Source organism: Schistocerca serialis, chromosome 7, assembly GCF_023864345.2.
Source record: "Schistocerca serialis cubense isolate TAMUIC-IGC-003099 chromosome 7, iqSchSeri2.2, whole genome shotgun sequence".
Taxonomy (NCBI): Eukaryota; Metazoa; Arthropoda; class Insecta; order Orthoptera; family Acrididae; genus Schistocerca; species Schistocerca serialis.
The window spans coordinates 122,847,262-122,868,269 of record NC_064644.1 but is presented as its reverse complement, the minus strand read 5'-3'; the positions used below and the strand labels follow the sequence as shown (position 1 = coordinate 122,868,269).

Genomic DNA, 21,008 nt, shown 5'->3' with positions numbered 1-21,008 from the left:
TAAATTATACAATGTGCACAAGTTTTACATGTTTTCAATATCCACGGAACCTCAACAGGTGATGGGACCCAGATACACAGATAACTGATCATTAAGAGTATCAGGAATTGCTGTTTAAAACCCATGTGTCGTGATTCAAAATCCAGTGTGCTGTTGTTCACAAAGAAAAACCGTTCGAGTCGACAAATAAGGCGACGAATTATCTAATTAATGTGCCGAAGCTAAAAAGACGAGAGAACTATGGAGATTGGCGTTCGCTATCGAAAATCTGCTTATTCTCGAAGGATTAGCGCCGTGGGTCTCAGAATTAGTTTCATCAGAAGATTCGAAGGCCAAAGCACAGAGAAGCAAAAACGACAATGGACTTGTGGAAGAAACTGAAATCAATGATGATGACTCTGGTTTTGCGAGAAGAACAAATTAATTGAGAACACTGATATCAACATGTCTAGAAAAACGTGATTCAATGACGAGCTATGTGACCGTATAGTAGATAATGGTCAGAAATGTTATGGAACGTGTTTTGCTATTAATGATGATTGGATTGGTTAGTTATTGCTAGCAGGATTGCCAGAAAAATATTCTCCCATGATAATGGCAACTGAACACACAGGAATTCCAATCACAATGGACGCAGTCAAAAGCTTCTTAACATGGAAGAGGATGTCACCATGACTGGTAGTGCTTTTAGGGCCAAAAGTTGGCGAAGTAAACCAAAGTTTTCTCACTGAAATGGAAATAGAGTGGGAAACCAAAACAGGAAGGACATTATTTGCTATAAATGCAAGAAACCAGGAGATTTTAAAAGTAAGTGACCTAACAGTGAAAATGATGCAAGACAAAACAGAACTTCAAATGTTTTCGGTGCAGTATTTATAAGTGGCTCTTTTGACAGAAATGGCTGGTATATTGATTAAGGTGCTAGTGTGGATCTCACAGCAAATGAAGAATGAATAAAAAATTAAGTGAATGATGTTAACTTTCAAAAGATAATGGCTGCAAATCAGACAGAAATCCCAGTGTTGTGCTCTGGAGAAGTTGATTTAACAAGTGGTCGGGATAACTTTTTTTGATATTCATGTAAGAAATGTTATGTGTGCTCCAGAACTAACCACAAATTTGCTCTGTGAGCAGCTTGACTGAACAAGGAAATTTTATTAAATTTAATAGTAATCAGGGCAATATTTATAACAAGCATAAGGAACTAGTTGCAACTGCTGATCTGATTAATGGTGTGTACAACCTAAACATTGACAGAAGAAATGATCACAGCATCTGATAGGCATAAAAGATTAGGTCACCTAAATGTAAAGGATCTTATTAAAATGAAAAATGGTGCTGTAGAAGGAATGGTATTGAAGACATCAACATCAACATTAGCAAGTAAAACTGTGTAGTATAGAAAGAAGGCAAACAAGCAAAACAGCCTTTTTCACTTGGAGACACTAGAACCTCTAAACCACTTGAAGTAGTACATGCAGACCTGTTGGACCAATGGAGGTTATGTCATTATGTGGTGCAACGTATTTTTTCATTTTGGAAGATGATTGCACCAGAATGGGATTTGAGTATTTTCTGAAGACAAAGAATGAGACTTCAGAAAAATTTCAAGTCTTTCACAAAATGGCTGAGTATCAGCAAGAAGGGAAAATCAAAACAGTAAGAACAGATAATGGAAAAGAATTCTGTTGAGTGAATTTTGACAGTTTGTTGAAAAAACATGGTATTATACATCAGTTATCAAACAGCTACACACCAGAACAAAATTGTTTGGTAGAAAGGTTCAATAGAACTATCGTAGACAAGGCAAGAAGTTTACCATCTGATGGCAAACTTGAAAAAAGATTTTGGGCTGAAGCAGTTAATAGTGCAGTACGCTTGCAAAACAGGTCAGTGACTTCTAGTTTAGGGAATAAAACACCCTATGAACTATGGACCAGGAAGGACCTCAACATTGGTCATCTCAGAATAAATGGAAGGAAGGTCATAATGCATATTCCCAAAGTCAAGGGATCAAAATGCGATAAAAAGGCAAAGGAAATGATATTAGTGGGATACAGCAATACTACAAAAGGCTATAGACTCTATGACCCTGAAGCAAATGATATTGTGATAAGCAGAGACTCGACTGTAATGGAAAATGCAAGAGATGCTGAAACCGAAATAAAGAATTGCGAAGTAATCACCACTTCAGTGGGGGGTTATGAAGAAAATGAGACATCTGATACTGTATTAAGAGAGGACTTACATGATGTCTCAAAAGAAGCAGTCATGTCAGATAAAGAACTGATGATAAGAAATGTGTTATGCAAGAAGATAAAGTGAAAAATATCAGAAGATCACAAAGGCAGCCCAAACCAAGTAGAATATTTGATAATTATGAGGTTTATTTTTCTGCTGGAACTTCAGATCAGCTCAAGGATCCAACAACTGTGCAGGAGGATCTTATCAGACCTGATGCAGAAGAATGGAAACGTGCTCTACATGAAGAGATACAGGCGTTTGAAAACGACAATGCCTGGGAAGTAGTAAACCTTCCACAAAGTGCAAGTGTTGTGCAGTGTAAGTGGGTGTTTAAGAAAAAAATCAACAGTGAAGTTGAAGTACAGCATCACGCTAGACTAGTGGCTAGAGGATTCGCTAAGAAACCTTGAGTTGTTTATAGTGAGACCTTTTCTCCTGTGGTGAGACATTCAACACTTAGACTTCTAATGGCTTTATCTGTTGAGCTAGATTTGAATATTACACATCTTGATGTTAAAACTGCTGTTTTAAATGGTATTCTCAAAGAGGATATTTTCTTACAACAACCTTGAGGGTTAAATCTTTGTAATGATAAAAGAAATTTTTGAAGTTAAAAAGGGCTATGTATGGTTTAAAACAATTATCCAGAGTATTGAATGAGAGAATAAATGATGTCTTAAGCTGTCTAGGTTCCAAAAGGTCTGTTTTAGAACCATGCTTGTTTATAAAACATAAAAATAATTGGTTAGTTACTATGGTAGCTTTATATGTGGATGACTTTTATATTTTTTCAAATGTTTCAAGTGAGACTGAATTTTTGAAAAATAACTTAAGTTCAGAGTTCAAAGTAAAGAATTAAGGAATGGCTAAAAAAATATTTGGAATTTGGTGATCAAATATGATAAAGCAAATGGTGTATTAGATTTAAGTCAAGAGTACTATATTGATCAGTTTTTGAAAAAGTTCAACATTATAGATTGTAAAACTGTAAAGACTCCTGTTGAAACGAAGCTTGATTTTCTAACTGAAAAAGAAACTAAAACTAGTGATGTACCTTATAGAGCCCTAATTGGTAGCTTAATGTATTCCTCAGTACTTACAAGACCTGATATCTCTTTCAGTGTGAGGTACGGTTCAATAATTGTTATACTGAAAAACATTGGATACGTGCTAAGTGAATTTTGAAATATCTGAAGGAAACTTAGAATTATGGTCTAAAGATTAGGAAAGGAGATTCAGAATTATGTGGTTATGTAGATGCAGATTGGCCCAAATGTTTTTTAGACAGAAAATCATACACCAGTTTATTTTCAAACTATGTGGGTCTGTAGTGTCATGGCAGAGTGCTAAGCAAAAAACTGTTGCTCTTTCTAACACAGAAGCTGAATATATGGCTCTTTCAGAAGCTTGTCAGGAGCCTATTTATTTAAGGAACTTGTTATGTGAACTGATAAGCTATAATAGCTATGTCACATTATTCAATGATAATCAGAGTGCACTGAACTTATCTGTAGATACTTCCAATCATAAAAGGTTGAAGTACATTGATGTTGGACATCATTTTATAAGCGAAGCTGTGTCCAACAAAGTTGTAAAAACTGTTTACTTACGAACAGCTGATATAATGACAAAAGGGATTGAAAAAAGAAAAAACGTTATGATTTTTTGGACTGTATGGGGCTAGGTATTTTTTAAGAAAATCATTTAAATGTTTTAAAGTGGGGGTGTCAAGCTTGTCAGACCTATTTAAATGATATCGATATGTGGTTAACTATATATATGTATCTTTGACTATGTATTATATCTGTGTCCCTACATGCTGTTCCCAGTCGTTCCCAGTTTGCTTAATTGTGTACGTGTATCCTAATATGTAGCAAAGTGTACCAATGTGAACTGTTACAATAAAATAATATAATGTTCACAAGTTTATCATGTTCTCAATATCCACGGAACCTCAACACTATGCAACTGTCCAATCAATGCTGAAGTATGAGGTCGTATTCTGGGGAGCTTCTCCAAACACCATCAATCTATTTAGAATCCTAAAAAAGGAACTATGAGACCAATAGAAAGTGCCAAACACAGAAAATCTTGCAAGCCACTGTTCAGAAAATTGCAAATCCTCCCACTTCCATGCCTTCACATATATGAAACCATAGTATTTATACAGCAGTATGCAACTGAAAATCCCACACTCTTCCTCAAAAATGAAGATGTGCACACTCACAACACAAGGTAAATTAAAAAAATGGATCTCCATGTGCATCACACAAGAACTAAGCTCTGCCAAAATGGAGATCGACACCTTGCAGAAAGATATTCAGGAAACTACCATGTAACATATAATCAATAAACAACATAGCAGAGTTCGAAGCTGCGGTAAAGTCGTATCTAATTGATCACTGCTTCTGCAGTTTCAAAAGAGTATTTTTTAACTAATAATGTGCCAGTATGAATAATAATGCACCAGTCTTATCCACTAAAACCACAGTAACATTGTAACCAACGAACAAATACAAATAATGTACCAGTAATAAGTAGTGTAACCATAAGAGATTAATGATGTTAAAATGATAGAAACAATAATGTATTAAAAGATGTCCAACATTTTATTTACATTCTATGTACCAAAAAGTCTGATGGACAAATAAATAAATAAATATCTGGTGCATTTCGTGCACTACACACACTTTATCCTTAATAACCCAGGTGCGATCTCACAGGCCTCTAGTATTTATTGTTACTGTGTTGTTAACGTATATAGGTAGCGTTATTTGCTTGTCCTTCAAGGAAGCCACTGTGATTTCTTTTGTTAGTAGCCTCTTAATTGTGACGTGAACCTATATTATTACCACTTCTGTCGTGGTAGCTGTCTCTAGGCCAACCTGAGAGTTTGTGTTAAGGATTCAGTAGCGAAGTCTTCAGCTGCTGTTCATGTTACAGACCTGACTTTGAGGATAGTGTTTTAAAGTGGCTTCAGGACAGTTTCGGAAGTGACGTTGGATTAGATAGTAATTCAGAAAAGGAACAGTGCGACAGTGAAGACGAATTTGTTTTGCCACATGTGAAATCATTGAATGAAACAAGTGATCAAAGTGATGAAGACAGAATAGTGGGGACTGAAACTTTAGACATATGTTCTGTAAGAATATATTTCGTTGAAACAAATATCGCTGATCATCGAAGCTTCTTCCAACGATGGCCAAAGGCATGTTGGACTTCAGTGGTGTGAATCCATTTGTCCTTCAGAATTTTTACAAAGATGTGTCGCTTTAATTTTGTGAAGAAGCTTGCAAACTCGTTGATGACACCACAGATAAAAAGCAAGCCAACAATTTGGTGTATCCGTTAACAACATCTTTCATGTAGCAGACCCAAGTGTAGAAGTCATTGTAGAAGGATTGGAAAAACGCAAAATATTCTCCACCTGTGACCCAAAAAAGAAGAGAAAGACATTTTATATTTGTCATAGCTGCAAGAAACAAATCTAGCATGATTTCCCTACAAAACTTAGCAGCAATTGCAAAGAAAACCTCCGATAAGGAAACTTTTTTAAATATTTTATGGGAGTTTTTTATTATTGCGTATATTATAAGCAATAAAAGTATTGCAGAAAGCAAAATTTACAGTGCATATTCTTTGAGTTTTCATAGTATTAACATTATCACATAATATTGTTTTCATTTTTTGCAGCTTATTGTTTAAACGCGTTTTCTCATAAAGATAAAATTGGAAATTTATTTGAATATATTTTTGTTTGGTATTAATTTAACCTTTTACATCAAAAATGTATATTGCCATTGAAACTGCTGAATGCAACTTTTATGACTATTTAAACGTAACAGTCTGTTAGACCGTACCTGAAACAGAGTGTGACAAACAAATGACGTGGGAAGCTCAGGGTGAAGCGGCTTCCAAGTCCTTCAATATCTTAAGTTGTCGCACATGGTCTGAACGATTTCTAGTCGCTTATGGAAGGCAATACCACAGACTGTGGCAATACTTGTCCCATGCGTGAACAGCGTTCACAGTGCAATGTTTATTTTAACACTAAACAATTAACATTAAAGTAACAGCCGTGGTATTGCTTTAACTTCAGAATCGATTCTGTATAAAATATATGCGAGTTCCCTTCGAGGTCTGATGCTATGACACCCAAGAAAGTGGTTTGTGTATGTAGTGACAGAAAAATCTGGGATACAGTTAGCAGATTAATTGAAGATAACTTTGTGTCTCAGCTTTCTGTTGAGCATATGCTCACCAAGAGACTTGTGTGAAAACTTTAACCCTTAGTTGGTAACATGTGAAAAATTGGCATTTACGGCAACATCCGTCTGGGAGACTAAGATGACCAAATTTTTCGAAATAATTTCCACTGCAGTGAATATGGTAAATAAATAACAATTTAAAAGCTTGATGAGAAATTAATATCAATGTTTTTATTGTCGTTCAATCACATTTTGCAATACAATAAGAAAAAATTGTAAAACTGGGTAGTAGTTTTTACATGAAATAGTTTATAAAGTATATTATTCCTTTGGAAAATTGACAAAATTTAATATTACTGTCTCAAATGAAATAGTTCATAAACTTGACATGCGTTCTCTCAAATATCTTGATATACATGCAAAGAAATGGAAAGAATTACAAACTTTCTACATACATTTCACATATTTTCGTGGAGCACTGTAAGCAGTTGGGTATATCACATTTCACACACTTGTATACTGTCGTTATGTTCAATGTGTAGGGACAATAATGACAATCTTTTCTCTTTTCTAGCTTGTCATTTATTTTTCTTTTTGTTGGATTCCCATCTCTTTGCTTTTCACCCAAAATACCTGAAATAATTTTCCTGAGGTCACCCAATAAGTTTGGAATCTGGAGCCTTCTCTGCATATGACATTTGATTAAGTTCATTCTTATGCTCTTCATGAACTTAGATCTTGGCAACCTACCTTTATGAAGATACACGACATTTGCGCAGCTCACAGATATTAGACAGTAAAATACTGCCAGTGGCCATCTCCTTGGTCTCTGGTTAGCTGAGTAGTTGCTGCACTTTATGTCTAGAGTGTCTACACCAGATTTTGTGGCATTACAGAAACTGATAATTTCTGGTTTGTTGCTACTTTCATCATTATACACAGTGTGGTGCGTTGGAGAAAGCGCTAAAACTGCCTTAGATTTTTTTGAGACAAAAGACAATAGTGTAGGATCGCTAGTAAAACCATAAATACTGGAGCCCACGTCTTTCTTTGGGTTGGGAATAAATTCTTTTGGAACTTCTCTTTTGTTGGATTTTAGAGTTCCAACATATGTCAACCTGTTTTTCAGCAGCTCCTTAACAATTCAATGGAGGAAAACCAATTGTCTGCTGTGATATTCTAGTTTGACCTGTATATACTTTTGGAAAGACGAATCACAGACTATGCAGGCTTTTGGAACTTTTTCTCTTCCTCATATAGTGTTACTCCATCACTATCTTACCCCATATAAATGTAAACATTATACAGATATGAAGAATGTGCATCTGTGAGACACATGACTTTTAATGCCATATTTAACAGGTTTCTTGCGCATAAATATTTTGAATCGGCATCTGCCTCTAAATGTGATTAGTCTCTCATCAATACATGCTTGAGCCCCTATCGAATATACCTCCTGACAATTAGAAATAGAAATGTTGAAAATATTTGACACAGTTGCTGCAGGATCATCTCTTTTCCTTCGTTCACGAGTAGATGCATTGTCAAATCTGAGAGCCAGCAATAAAACTTCATATCGTTTTAGAGATACGGTTGCACGAAAAATGGGACATCCAGTACAGTCATTTGCGAAAAGTGATGCCACGTTTTCACGTATAGACTTGAAAATGGAACATAGAACCATCAAACCAATCAATGCCTCAATTTCATTTTTGTCTGTATCTTTGTAACTGGAAGACGAAGGATTGTGTAATATATTCCTTATCACTTGCAGTTTTGAATTGGAATGTACTACTATCTCGTCCAATATCTCAGTGTTAAAAAATAAACGCTATATTTCTTTTGGGTCTCGTTCATTACCTAACTGATTGGCAGGGCCTAACCACAATGCCAATCTAATTTTGATTACATTTGATGTCTTAGTACCACAATTAGGCGCTCTGGAATTCCAACTGAAACAGTTCATCTTGCCATGATAAATTGTGTCAGTTTCGGTGTCATCATTTTCTCTATTCTGATGAGAGTCAACACCACCTTGTTCATTCTTGGACGTGCAGAGAGTATCATTCACATCTATTTCAGAATCAGTGTCATGATCTGAATCTGCTCGTGATCTTCCTCAGGAACATAAGAATCATCTGAATGATGATCATCATCACTTATTTCAAACTGCTCTAAAGCCATCTGCACCATTCTTTTGCTTCTTTGTGACACACAAGGTATCCCTCCACTTGTAGCCATCTACAAGTAATGAGATATTTGAAAAGTAACGAGAATAACACAAAAATACTAACTCCCTTAGAGTAATATCCGTCTGTCAGATGGAGTAAAAATCTTACCTATACAGTAATTTCCGCCTGTGAGACGATGTGACTGACGTTTGTGCGCTAGTAAAACAATACTATCGTGGAAATGAAACAATGACGTCCACACAGTAGCAAGTTCAACTCACGTATGAAAGCATAGATGTAATATCAGATCGAAGTAACAGTGCAAATCTGCCAACAATGCATTGAGATGTTTTATACCCGCCTAAGAGACTGATGTATTAACTGAGGGTTAAGCCCGGTCCACACGCAACGATCTGTCTGCGCAGACATCGGCGCAGATGTCTGTACATGCAAAAGATCGCTGCAAATGTGGTGTGTTCACAACGACACAAACCCCAATCTACTACTCGTCCGCCATCTGTCGGTGTAGAAAAGAAATATCAGTGGCAAGCGACTACGCTCCCCGTAAACGTCAAAAATTTAATTCAGTTATTGTGAAATGTAGAAATGGAGGAAGTTCTGTAGTAGTCTGTGTTCGCAACTTGTGTTGCAAAAAACATTCACACCAACCGCAGGACACAGAGAAAGCGGTCAAAATGGTGTAGACAGTGGCTGCTAAAGCGAAAGTAGTTTTCTCACGTAAATTTACTGCGAGAGTTGCAGGGCGAACCTAACGACTGGCGAAATTATTTGCGGATGGATGTCGAAACTTATAATTATCTCTTAAAGCTTGGAACCACTCATATTATGAGAAAAATTACTTGTATGAGAAGGGCAATTTATCCTCATGAACGGCTGGCGGTAACATTAAGATTCCTAGCAACAGGAAGGAGGTACAAGGATTTGGAATTTTCAACTGCAATATCGAAACAAGCGTTGAATGAAATAATACCCAACATATGTAAAGCTATTTACGCTGTCTTAAACGATGAGTTCTTTTTATAATAGCAGATAATTTTCTATTTTGTTTTCATACAAATATATTCTTTTGAATAAACTTTTGATAAAAGTATGTGAAATATATTGTTTTACATTATCTCGTGTTTCATTTCCTTGCACATTGACACTCCAATTTCATCTTCAATTGTACTCCTGCTTGGACTTGGCGTTTCTTGATCACTAAGAAAGCCAAGCAGATCAAAATACCATAGCGTTGGCTGCTATACTTGATATACTCCTACACCAGATCTTCTAGATTTCTGAACTTTGGGTAACTCTTTTCGGTAAACAGTTCGCAACGAATTTATTTTTTTATTGCTGTTTCTCTGTTTGCTGAGGCGTCAATTTTTCAATTAGAGCATTGTATGCTGCTGTCGTTTTGTCTCGGTCACTATATTCTTTATTTTAATGTTCCACAAACATGGGTGGTTTCTATATATTTCAATGAATTCACTTACGAAATCTCGAGAACACTGACGAGTATCAGCCATTTTAATGTGTGCGCACAAATACAAACACTAGACTGAGCAAACAGCTGTTTCGCGCCAGATTTGCGGCGATCTCCTGTCCACACACTCCAACTTGTCTGCTCAGATGTGATTTGAACCCACAGATTTGAGAGGTTTCGCTCAAACCTCCAACTCCACTTTCCAGGTTTGCTCACACCTCAGGTTGGTGCAGATCTTCTGTCTACACGCAACGACCTGTCTGCGCAGATGTGATGTGGGCAGACATTTGCGCAGACAGATCGTTGAGTGTGGACGGGACTTTAGTGTGGGGCAGATGTCGACAATGCCCTCTACTGTTGAAGAGGCAAACTAAAAATACTAGGGGAAAATGGTATGAATACGCAAAAAACAGAATTCAGTAATAATGTGGAGCTTCAAGTTTTAGTGAAATTTGTTGTTATAATTGTGTATCCCCCTAGTTTCATAGATTTTACAGTGCAGTATGGGAAGTTAGCATTCTTTAACTTCTGCGTAGGTCTACTGTTTATCTCTGACTTCGTAAGCCTTTGGCCAAAGAAAGCAAAGCACACCCCCCTCCATTATCTCCCTAAGTCCCCAAAAAAGACGCCTGAAAGTAAATTACAGCTTAGATAAGGTAGAGTACGTATGTGTAAGTGACCTTCAGAGAAGGAGTGAGTTTCACTTTTAAGAGATAAAAACAGTGTCTGCCGTAAGGTAGTGACTGTCCAGGTTTAAAGTTGCATAGTAAGCTACAGTAGTAGTAATAATGGCAGATGTACCAGATGAGTTGTTGGTATGCAGAAGTTTTCACTTGGGTATTATTGTCAAGGGGGCGTCACTTTATCTGTCATTGCGCTGTTGTACTCATATTAATCGAAAAAAAAAAACGTTACGTTATTATTGTATTTTCATTGAGTCCATATGTTAATTGCCGTAAGAAATACCCGGTTATGTTTATTTAACGAGAAACGTGCAAGTGCTGGCGTTAAAACTGTTTAATTTATGGCGACGACTGCATCAAGTGGTGATGACCGACAGAGAGAGAGAAATCTGTTCCACCACGTTTTCTTACTGGTCTATCTTACCGGTGTATGGTTTGAGTGGGATATGAAAATTTCGTTGCTGTTTGTGCTAGAGTCCTGCTAATGGTGCAAAACACAAACTATAGTTTCAGACTATACCCTTCGGTATTGCTGAAATTTTTCCGCCCATAAATAATTTCCTAAGAAAGATGGATTACAGTTTGATTTTACTCCTCCCATGTTCAAATAAATATATAAAAATATTAGATTTGCATGTCTCTAATTGTTGAGGCGTTTTCGGTCGTTGTAATACGGGTATAAAAGTGTTGACGTTTGTGTTGTGTGGGTGTGATTGTCATTACAATTTTCAAGAAAATCTTGTGTGTGCCCTAAAACATGTTTAATGAAATCACGTAAAATGGTAGTGATTTTACGAGTGAAATGCAATAGTTTTGTACAGTTAACAAAGTCGTTTTGATTTTTGGTAATAATTTTCCAAAGGGATGTATAATTTGCAGTTGAAATGGAAACTTTTAAGTTTTGAAGCATTGAGCGGAAGGGGGTAACCACCATTTATTCTTATAGTCTTTGCAGTAAGTCAGTACCTTAAAGTGATCATTTCCAGTAGTAGATTTAAATCAGATGGCTGACCTGCCTTAGCAAGAAGGGTCGTTCAACATCAAGGGGACCAAGGCCCCCCACTTGGCCATCCCCAAATCTAATTAAATTTGGTGTGATGGTTATTCACCAAATTTCAGTTTGGTATCTTTGGAGGTTGAGTTTTTGTGGGCTTTTAAAGAGAGGATAGTCACCTTCGCATCATGTACGAAAGTGCAGCTGTGCCAAGTTGTTAGGCCTTTTGAAAAGCTCTGGCCAACATTTGACTGTTTGCTTTTATATACATAGACTACTTTTTAGGCTGAATCACACCATGGCAAAAAATAGGGATTTAGCCACACCTAAATATAGATAGTAGTCTCTAAAGTGTCTAAGAAATTCTGAGAGACAAGGTTTGACCAACCACTGCTACTTTTCATATGCACCAATCATACCAGAACTTCAGAGGGGTATTCCAACCTATGATGTCTATATGTTGATCAAATTTTATTAACATTGGGCACCTAGACAAAAATACATGCATCTGTGGCCACAATTTCTTACACACAAATTTTATGCTATTTTTGGGGTGCAATATCTCAACTGTGCCGTGTTTAATCCTTTTTTTTTTTCTTATAGTAGTGTGTATACAATCAATGCCCCCCGACCCCCATGAACCATGGACCTTGCCGTAGATGGGGAGGATCACAAGCCTCAGTGATACTGATATCCGTACCATAGGTGCAACCACAATTGAGGGTTATCTGTTGAGAAGCCAGACAAACGTGTGGTTTCTGAAGAGGGGCAGCAGCCTTTTCAGTAATTGCAGGGGCAACAGTCTGGGTGATTTGATTGATCTGGACTTGCAATATTAACCAAAACGGCCTTGCTGTGCTGGTACTGCGAATGGCTGATAGCAAGGGTAAACTACAGCCGTAATTTTTCCCGAGGGCATGCAGCTTTACTATATGGTTAAATGATGGTGGCATCCTCCTTGGGTAAGATATTGCAGAGGTAAAATAGTCCCCCCATTCGGATCTCTGGACAGGGACTATTCAGGAGGATGCCGTTATTAGGAGAAACAACTACTGTGGATCAAAGTGTGGAATGTCAGATCCCTTAATCAGGCAGGTAGGTTAGGAAATTTTAAAAAGGGAAATGGATAGATTAAAATTAGATATGGAGGGAATTAGTGAAGTTTGGTGGCAGGAGGAACAACACTTCTGGTCAGGTGAATACATGGTTATAAATACAAAATCAAATAGGGGTAAGGCAGGAGTAGATTTAGTAATGAATAAAAAAATAGCTCGGTTAAGCTACTATGAACACCATAGTGAACACATTGTAGCCAAGATAGACAAGAAGCCCCCTCCTACCACAGTAGTAAAAGTATGTATGCCAACTAGCTATGCAGATGACAAGGAGATTGAAGAAACATATGATGAGATAAAAGAAATTATTCAGATAGTGAAGGGAGACTAAAATTTAATAGTCATGGGGACTGGAATTCGATAGTAGGAAGAGGAGGAAAAGTAGTAGGTGAATATGTAATGGGGGTAAGGAATGAAAGAGGAAGCCGCTTGGTAGAATTTTGCACAGAGCATAACTTAATCATAGCTAACACTTGGTTCAAGAATCATAAAAGAAGGTTGTATACATGGAAGAAGCCTGGAGATACTGGAAGCTCTCAGATAAATTATATAATGGTAAGAGAGTGTTTCAGGAACCAGGTTTTAAATTGTAAAACATTTCCAGGGGCAGATGTGGACTCTGACCACAATCTATTGGTTATGAACTGTAGATTAAAGCTGAAGAAACTGCAAAAAGGTGGGAATTTGAGGAGATGGGACCTAGATAAACTGAAAGGTTGTAGAGAGCTTCAGGGTGAATGTTAGGCAACAATAGACAAGAATGGGGGAAAGAAATACAGTAGAAGAAGAATGGGTAGCTTTGAGGGATGAAATAGTGAAGGTAGCAGAGGATCAAGTAGGTAAAAAGATGAGGGCTAGTAGAAATCCTTAGGTAACAGAAGAGATATTGAATTTGATTGATGCAAGGAGAAAATTTAGAAATGCAATAAATGAAGCAGGAAAAAAGGAATACAAATGTGTCAAAAATGAGATCGTCAGGAAGTGCAAAATGGCTAAGCAGGGATGGCTAGAGGACAAATGTAAGGATGTAGAGTCATATATCACTAGGGGTTAGATAGATACTGCCTACAGGAAAATTAAAGAGAAATACTTAAGAATATCAAGAGCTCAGATAAAAACCCGTACTAAGCAAAGTGGGGAAAGCAGAAAGGTGTAAGGAGTATATAGAAGGTCTATACAAGGGCGATGTACTTCGGGGCCATATTAAGGAAGATAGAAGAAATGGGAGATATGATATTGTGTGAAGAGTTTGACAGTGCAATGAAAGACCTAAGTCGAAACAAGGCCCTGAGAGTGGAGGACATTCAATTAGAACTACTGATGGCCTTGGGAGATCCAGCCATGACATAACTCTACTGTCTGGTGAGCAAGATGTATGAGACAGGCTAAATACCCTCAGACTTCAAGAAGAGTATAATAATTCCAATCCCTAAGAAAGCAGGTGTTGACAGGTGTGAAAATTACCAAACTATCAGTTTAATAAGTCTTGGCTGCAAAATACTAACATGAATTCTTTACAGATGAATGGAGAAACTGGCAGATGCCGACATGGGGAAGATCAGTTTGGATTCCGTAGAAATGTTGGAACATGTGAGGCAATACTGATCCTACAACTTATCTTAGAAAATAGATTAACAAAAGGCAAACCTACATTTCTAGCATTTTTAGACTTAGAGAAAGCTTTTGACAGGGAGCGAAAGGCTATTTACAATTCGTACAGAAACCAGATGCCGGTTATGAGTCAAGAGGCATGAAAGGGAAGCAGTGTTTGGGAAGGGAGGGACACAAGGTTGTAGCCTATCCCCGATGATATTCAATCTGTATATTGAGCAAGCAGTAAAGGAAACAAAAGAAAAAGTCAGTTTAGGAATTAAAATCCACGGAGAACAAATTAAAACTTTGAGGTTTGATGGTGACATTGTAATTCTGTCTGACAGCAAAGGACCTGGAAGAGCAATGGAACGGAATGGGCAGTGTCTTGAAAGGATATAAGATGGGCATCAGCAAAAGCAAAATGAGGATAATGCAATGTAATCGAATTAAATCAGATAATGCTGAGGGAATTAGATTAGGAAATGAGACACTTAAAGTAGTAAAGGAGTTTTGCTATTTGGGGAGCAAAATAACTGATGATGGTCGAAGTAGAGAGGATATAAAATGTAGACTGGCAATGGGAAGGAAAGCGTTTCTGAAGAAGAAAAATTTGTTAATATTGAGTATAGATTTAAGTGTCAGGAAGTCATTTCTGAAAGTATTTGTATGGAGTGTAGCCATGTACGGAAGTGAAACATGAAACATGGACAATAAATAGTTTAGACAAGAAGAGAATAGAAATTTTCAAAATGTCGTGCTACAGAAGAATGCTGAAGATTAGATGGGTAGATTATGTAACTAATGAGGAGGTACTGAATAGAATTGGGGAGAAGAGGAATTTGTGGCACTTGATTAGAAGAAGGGATCGGTTGGTTGGACATGTTCTGAGGCATCAAGGGATCACCAATTTAGTATTGGAGGGCAGTGTGGAGGGTAAAAATCGTAGAGGGGACCAAGAGGTGAATAGACTAAGCAGATTCAGAAGGATCTTAGAGATGAGGAAGCTTGCACTGGATAGGGTAGCGTGGAGAGATGCATCAAACCAGTCTCTGGACTGAAGACCACAACAACAACATACATTTAATGTACACTGTGAAATTCATTTATCCAGAATATATGGTGATGGATGTGCTTGTTGTAAAGGTCACCAACCTCATATATTGTCATCAGAGTATGCCAGTTTTACAGATAAATTTCTTAAAGGTTTGTACAGTGTGTGATACTTCACAGTATGACCCTTGCAAGCCACACGGCATGGTGTTAGTATTACTGAAACTAATAGTGGAAAAGGTAAAATAATATTGCATGTATGCATTGTTTCTTTCAAGTACATGAAAGTTGCACTGCACAAAATATGCAGATCGATCTCTCTATCAGTATAGATATATATGCAAATTAATTGGCATTTCTTTCCATTCTATGATTCCACAGATGAAATACAGCTAGCATATTCCAAGAGATTTAGATGTAGATTGAAAAGTTCCTCATTAGAAGCTGAGAAACTAAATTTTCACTCATGCATAAACAGGCTGAAAACAAAAGGAATCTTGTTCATTTCATAATTTATGTATTTAATGTTCGGATAGAATTTTTTTGTTCTGTTTAAGAGGAGGATATATTTTTAATTGTAGTTTCTAAGTGTGCGTGTGGATCTGGGTTATATCGGCTTTTTCCCCCAAACCACCTTCCACTTCTTTACAAGGTGACTTACTTGGAATTTGCAGCCACACTTCTTTATTGAATAGCCGGCTGCTGGAAACCCTCTTGACTTCTTCTGTCGAATAACGCAAGGTACAGGAATTTTTAGACTCTTTCTACTTATTTCAAAAGTAGACATACAACTTTACTTTTCAACTAACGATGTATTTGACCTCTGTACACAATAAAAATTTCACTTTCCAGATGAACATGTAATTTCCTGTAAGTCTCTCGTACTGTCGGATGTTAGAAACAAATTGAGTTACAGTTAAAAGAAAGTTGGCTTGCATACCATGACCTTTCTTAACATGAATCATAAAATGAGTCTTGCCTTTAACAAGGTTGTGTCAAGAGTCAACAAGAGTACTTTTTTAAAACTGTTCTTGTTTTAATAACAATAGTCAGTGACACAATAAGCACAGAGCTGCATATAAACTTCATGGTTTTTCTTTACACACTCACTAAAACATCTATGGATTGCCCGACAGGTACAGGTGTCTACTTTGTTCCACCCCCCCCCCCCCCCCCCCCCCCACACACACACACAAAACACACACACGCATGTGACGCACAGTATGTAGGATTCTACCATCCCACACTCATATCCAGAGTATCGTGTTCGAGATGGTAGAGGGCTGAGTGGTTTCAGAATTTTCACAGAAACTCTCGAATCATTACAGGTTGCATCATGTGGTTCCTCATAAAAATTGCTTTAGTTTAATTTGAGTTTTAGTACTCCTGCTTTAGAATTAAAGGATCTTCTCATATGTGAGTATGGATATTGAGGAGTACATGAGTAAAGGAAGACCTAATTATACCAGCAGTCATCTTGTGCTATGTCATTTGTTGACTTTTTCACAAACGAAGTCTCATATCCAGTTATTTACTAGTCACTATTTTAAAAAGTATTGCAGAAAGTCCATTGTGTGTGATGTTTTTATTGTTGTTTATAGCAACAGTAAACAGGTGGTGAGTACGTTTATTTTATGTTTCTGCATTAATGTTTGTGGTTTTGTTTCCACTTTTGTCAAATTTGTGGATTTTATGGCTGGAAAGAAAGATTAGTTGATGTGAGAAGCTTTTACCTTGCAACACAATGCTTTTTCACAGTTCAAGCATTAGACTAAAACAGTACTAGACAAAAGATGGATCTGGAAAACATTGTAGATTTGCATTGAAAAGAAGCATACGAAACATTACTAAAGAAACATTATAACCCTTCTCAGCTGACTTGAGGGATGTTGTCTGCTCAGTGAGCTCTTGTCATTAGACAGTGGGATAAAAATGCAAGAAACAGTGAAATTGCTGATTTATGTGACAAATTAATTAGTGTGTTGGGGTCGTTTGCATATCATGTTCTTAAAATGGTAAACAATAGTAATTTTGTTCTGTTTCTTATACTTGCAGTGTAATTCCAATTACTTAAAACTCTTATACTTGACTGACTAGGTGTTTTGTTTCTTTCTTTATCAGCACGCACTTCAGCATAGTTGGTTTGACTTGTGAACTACAAGTCACTACTAATATAGTTTCTTCTAGTCTGCAAGATGCCATCCAAATACCTGGTATGGATTGTGATAATCTCTCTATGTAATCATGTTTAGCCAGTTTGTGTTGGTTTTTTTTTCTGTGGTTGTGGGAGATTAGAATGCAGTATATGTTGTCTGTGTAGTGCTTTGCACCGACTGCTCGCAAATTTGGAAAAATGTGCTTGCAACTATCCGCCGTGACATTACTGGTTGGAGGAAATGTACTTCTGTTAACACCAAACTCTGTGTGGTGTAAAATTTTATTTTCTTAAAAATAAACATTGTGTGACACAGATATGTAATAGTGTGTGTGTGTGTGTGTGTGTGTGTGTGTGTGTGTGTGTGTGTGTGTGTACATATACAGTGTTAATAGCAGTTCTGTTGACAGCCAAGTTTTAATCAATCAATTTTGTTGCTAAGTTTTTTGTGACAAGTATCTGTTTGAGATGCTTTGATTTTTGAATTAATCACTTTCACCTGTGTGAATAATATGTAAGTACTTGACAGGCATTGTTTACACTGTGTGTATTTAATTTAATCTTGTAAGTTAATGTTACATTTGAAATATGTAAAAACAATAGTTTATGAGACAGATATTAGAGTTAATATTGCAGTATCCATTTAATGAGAGAGATAAGAGGAAATCTGGCATTACTGGAAGGATGAGTAAATCTTTGGTTTTTGGTAGAGTAAGTATTTAATGAAAAATTTTCAGTGAGCAACTGGATTAGTGTGGCAAACATCTAGAGCAATATGTGATCATTTGATACATGTCAATAGGCAGGAGATCTCTTATTTTATAAATCTGTCTCCTTCCTCATACCATACACTGGCATAAGTCATGTAATTTTGGCAAGGAGGTGGCATGGCAGAACATAGGTCACAACTGAATGCAGTTACCCCTGCAGGGGGTCACAACACTTTTGCGAGTATGTGCATGGTGAGCATGATTCCTGTCCCCCCCTCCCCACATCTCCAGCCTTTGCCGCAATTATACTCTTGACTATATCTTTCCTAGACTTCTTCTCTGGGACAAATTCCCAGCTGACAGCCTAGCTTATTTGTAGGACTTAGTTTATAGCTTTACTCACATTTTCGCTTTATTTTACACTGCATGTTTTGGTTAACCAACGTTTGGTTCCCACATATGGATTTGACCTCCATCCTTTCAAAGTTATTTTACAAAATGTGCTGGGAAGGTTGTCAATACCCAGTGTGGTAGCTGGTAGTCTGCTTATGCTAATGAGTAGGTCCCACCCATCGGGGGGCAACAGGACTCCTGCCACTGGTGATCATGCCATATGGTATTTGATATGAGTGGGTGGCACCAATGAGGAGAGTCCTTGTTTGGAGTAGGAGGCATTGTGGCAGATATTTGGCATCATGACACTACCGAAGTTGTGGTTTGGCTCCAGCAGTCTCCTCAGACAAATCACAGTTCACTGCAGATCATTACGACCATAGATACTTTTCGTCCTTGGCCATGTTGTACGAAGGAGAACAAAACCAAGTGACTTGCACTCTCATAGACACTTGCTCCTTTAGCTGCTTTTCCTTCTCCCTGCCCCTTTCCCTCCCTATCCCTGCTCCTTCCCCGTTGCCACCTCTTTCCCCTCACTCAGTGTTCTGCTTTATGTCTACCTGGCTATTCCCCAGGTTTCCTGTATTGGTTTCAATTTTGTTCCCTTTGCCGGTTCTTCCAACCTTTCACCCTTCTGGCGTTTCGGTCCCCACTTGAGGTTTGACCCCCACTTCAAAATTGCCTGTTTTTTGTGTGAGCCATACGGGGAAGAACTCCCTTCCTAGCATCTATGGTGTGGATTCCTCTCTCCTCTCCCTTCCCCACTGTAGCTCCCTTCCACCCTGCTAGGTCACCAGAATGTGTAGCCAGTCTGTGTGGTGGAGGCTGTTGTGTACCCATGGGGCTGAGGCCCTTGACAACACAGGGCTCACACTACTGATACCTGAGCTGTTCCCTCCTCGTGTATGCCAAGGAGTGGTTGCTCGTCTTCTTAGAGCATCGGAACATCCAGCCACGGCCGCTGTGCCAGACGGCCCTTACTGTGGCTGCGTGGCGCCCATGGGGAGAGCCCCTGGTTGGTGGGTGGGATCAGGGCAGATGCTTGGTATATGAAGCGTATCAAGCTGCAAAAATCTGGCCGTTCTCACATGGCCGTCTCTTCGAATGGTGAAGGATCCTTAAATGCAGTCTCGTATGACCCAGCAGCCTTCCCTTCCCTGGCTACCCCATGGGAGGAAGGCCAGGCTCGCTGTCTTAGGCTGAAACCTTTTCCCTGTTACTGCGTCTGTACTAGGACGGATGGGGACACATTCACTGCCACAAAGCCATTGTTTCTCATGGAAAATATCAAGGACAAGTTTGGTGAAGTGGAGTATATTAGTAAGATGCGGTCGGGCACCCTGTTGATCAAAGCTGCTTCTACCACCCAGTCTGCAGCTCTTTGTGCCTGTGATCATCTTGGCAAAGTCCCAGTATCTCTCACTCCTCACCAATCTCTGAATATGGTCCAGGGAGTCATTTGTCATAGGGACCTCACCCAGCAAACTGATGAGGAACTCTGGGCTAACCTGGAGCAGCGTGGCGTTCATTTTGTTTGATGTGTGCAGAAGGGTTGCAAAGACAACTGCACCAATATTGGCACCTTCGTCCTGGCTTTTGAGGGGGGTACCCTCCCAGAGAAGGTCAAGGTTATGTGCTACATATGTGACGTGAAGCCGTACAACCTCCACCTATGCGGAGGTTTCGGTGCTTGCGTTTTGGGCATATGTCTTCCTGCTGTACAGTGGACCCTTTGTGTTGTGACTGTGGCCAACCTGTCCATGAGGGAACCCCTTGTGTTCTGCCATCTATGTGTGTCAATTGTGCTGACTGCCACTCCCCTCACTCACTGGATTGTCCGTCTTACAAGAGAGAAAAGATGATACAAGAATATGTGGCCCTGGATCGCCTGTCTTACACTGAGGCTCACCCCCACAACCTCCCCTCAGGGAGTCGTCCCCCAACCCCAGTCGAAGAAGTGGCCCCCTTCTTCAGCATCTGCCGGTGATCGGGCTGCCTCCCGGGAACCCTCTTACCACCACTTGGCCACGAGGTGCTCCATCTGTGAGCCGCAGGGTCACCCGCTCTTTCGGTTCCCGATCTTGCAGACGCCTGAACCCCCCATGTCCTGTCCTACACCTCAGAAAGAGAAGAAGAAGAAACATAAATCCCAAGAGAAGGCATCTCCGGCGGGCCGAGAGGTGCCAACTCCCCTCTCGCAACCTGA

General features: G+C 38.5%; 1 protein-coding gene across 4 annotated transcripts in view; it reads left to right on the top strand.

The window, feature by feature from the left end:
* The first annotated feature begins 10,706 nt into the window (after positions 1-10,706).
* Positions 10,707-21,008, top strand: part of LOC126412149 (NADH-cytochrome b5 reductase 2) — a 39,108-nt gene continuing 28,806 nt past the window's right edge. Inside the window, exons 1-2 of one of the 4 annotated variants that reach the window (XM_050081608.1) lie at positions 10,707-10,765; positions 17,666-17,757. In XM_050081608.1, coding sequence (XP_049937565.1) covers positions 17,740-17,757 — 18 coding nt within the window. In that variant the 5' untranslated portion in view covers positions 10,707-10,765; positions 17,666-17,739. Of the gene's footprint in view, positions 10,925-17,665; positions 17,758-21,008 lie in introns of all 4 variants that reach the window. The other 3 variants (XM_050081607.1, XM_050081609.1, XM_050081606.1) reach the window with 3 other exon arrangements.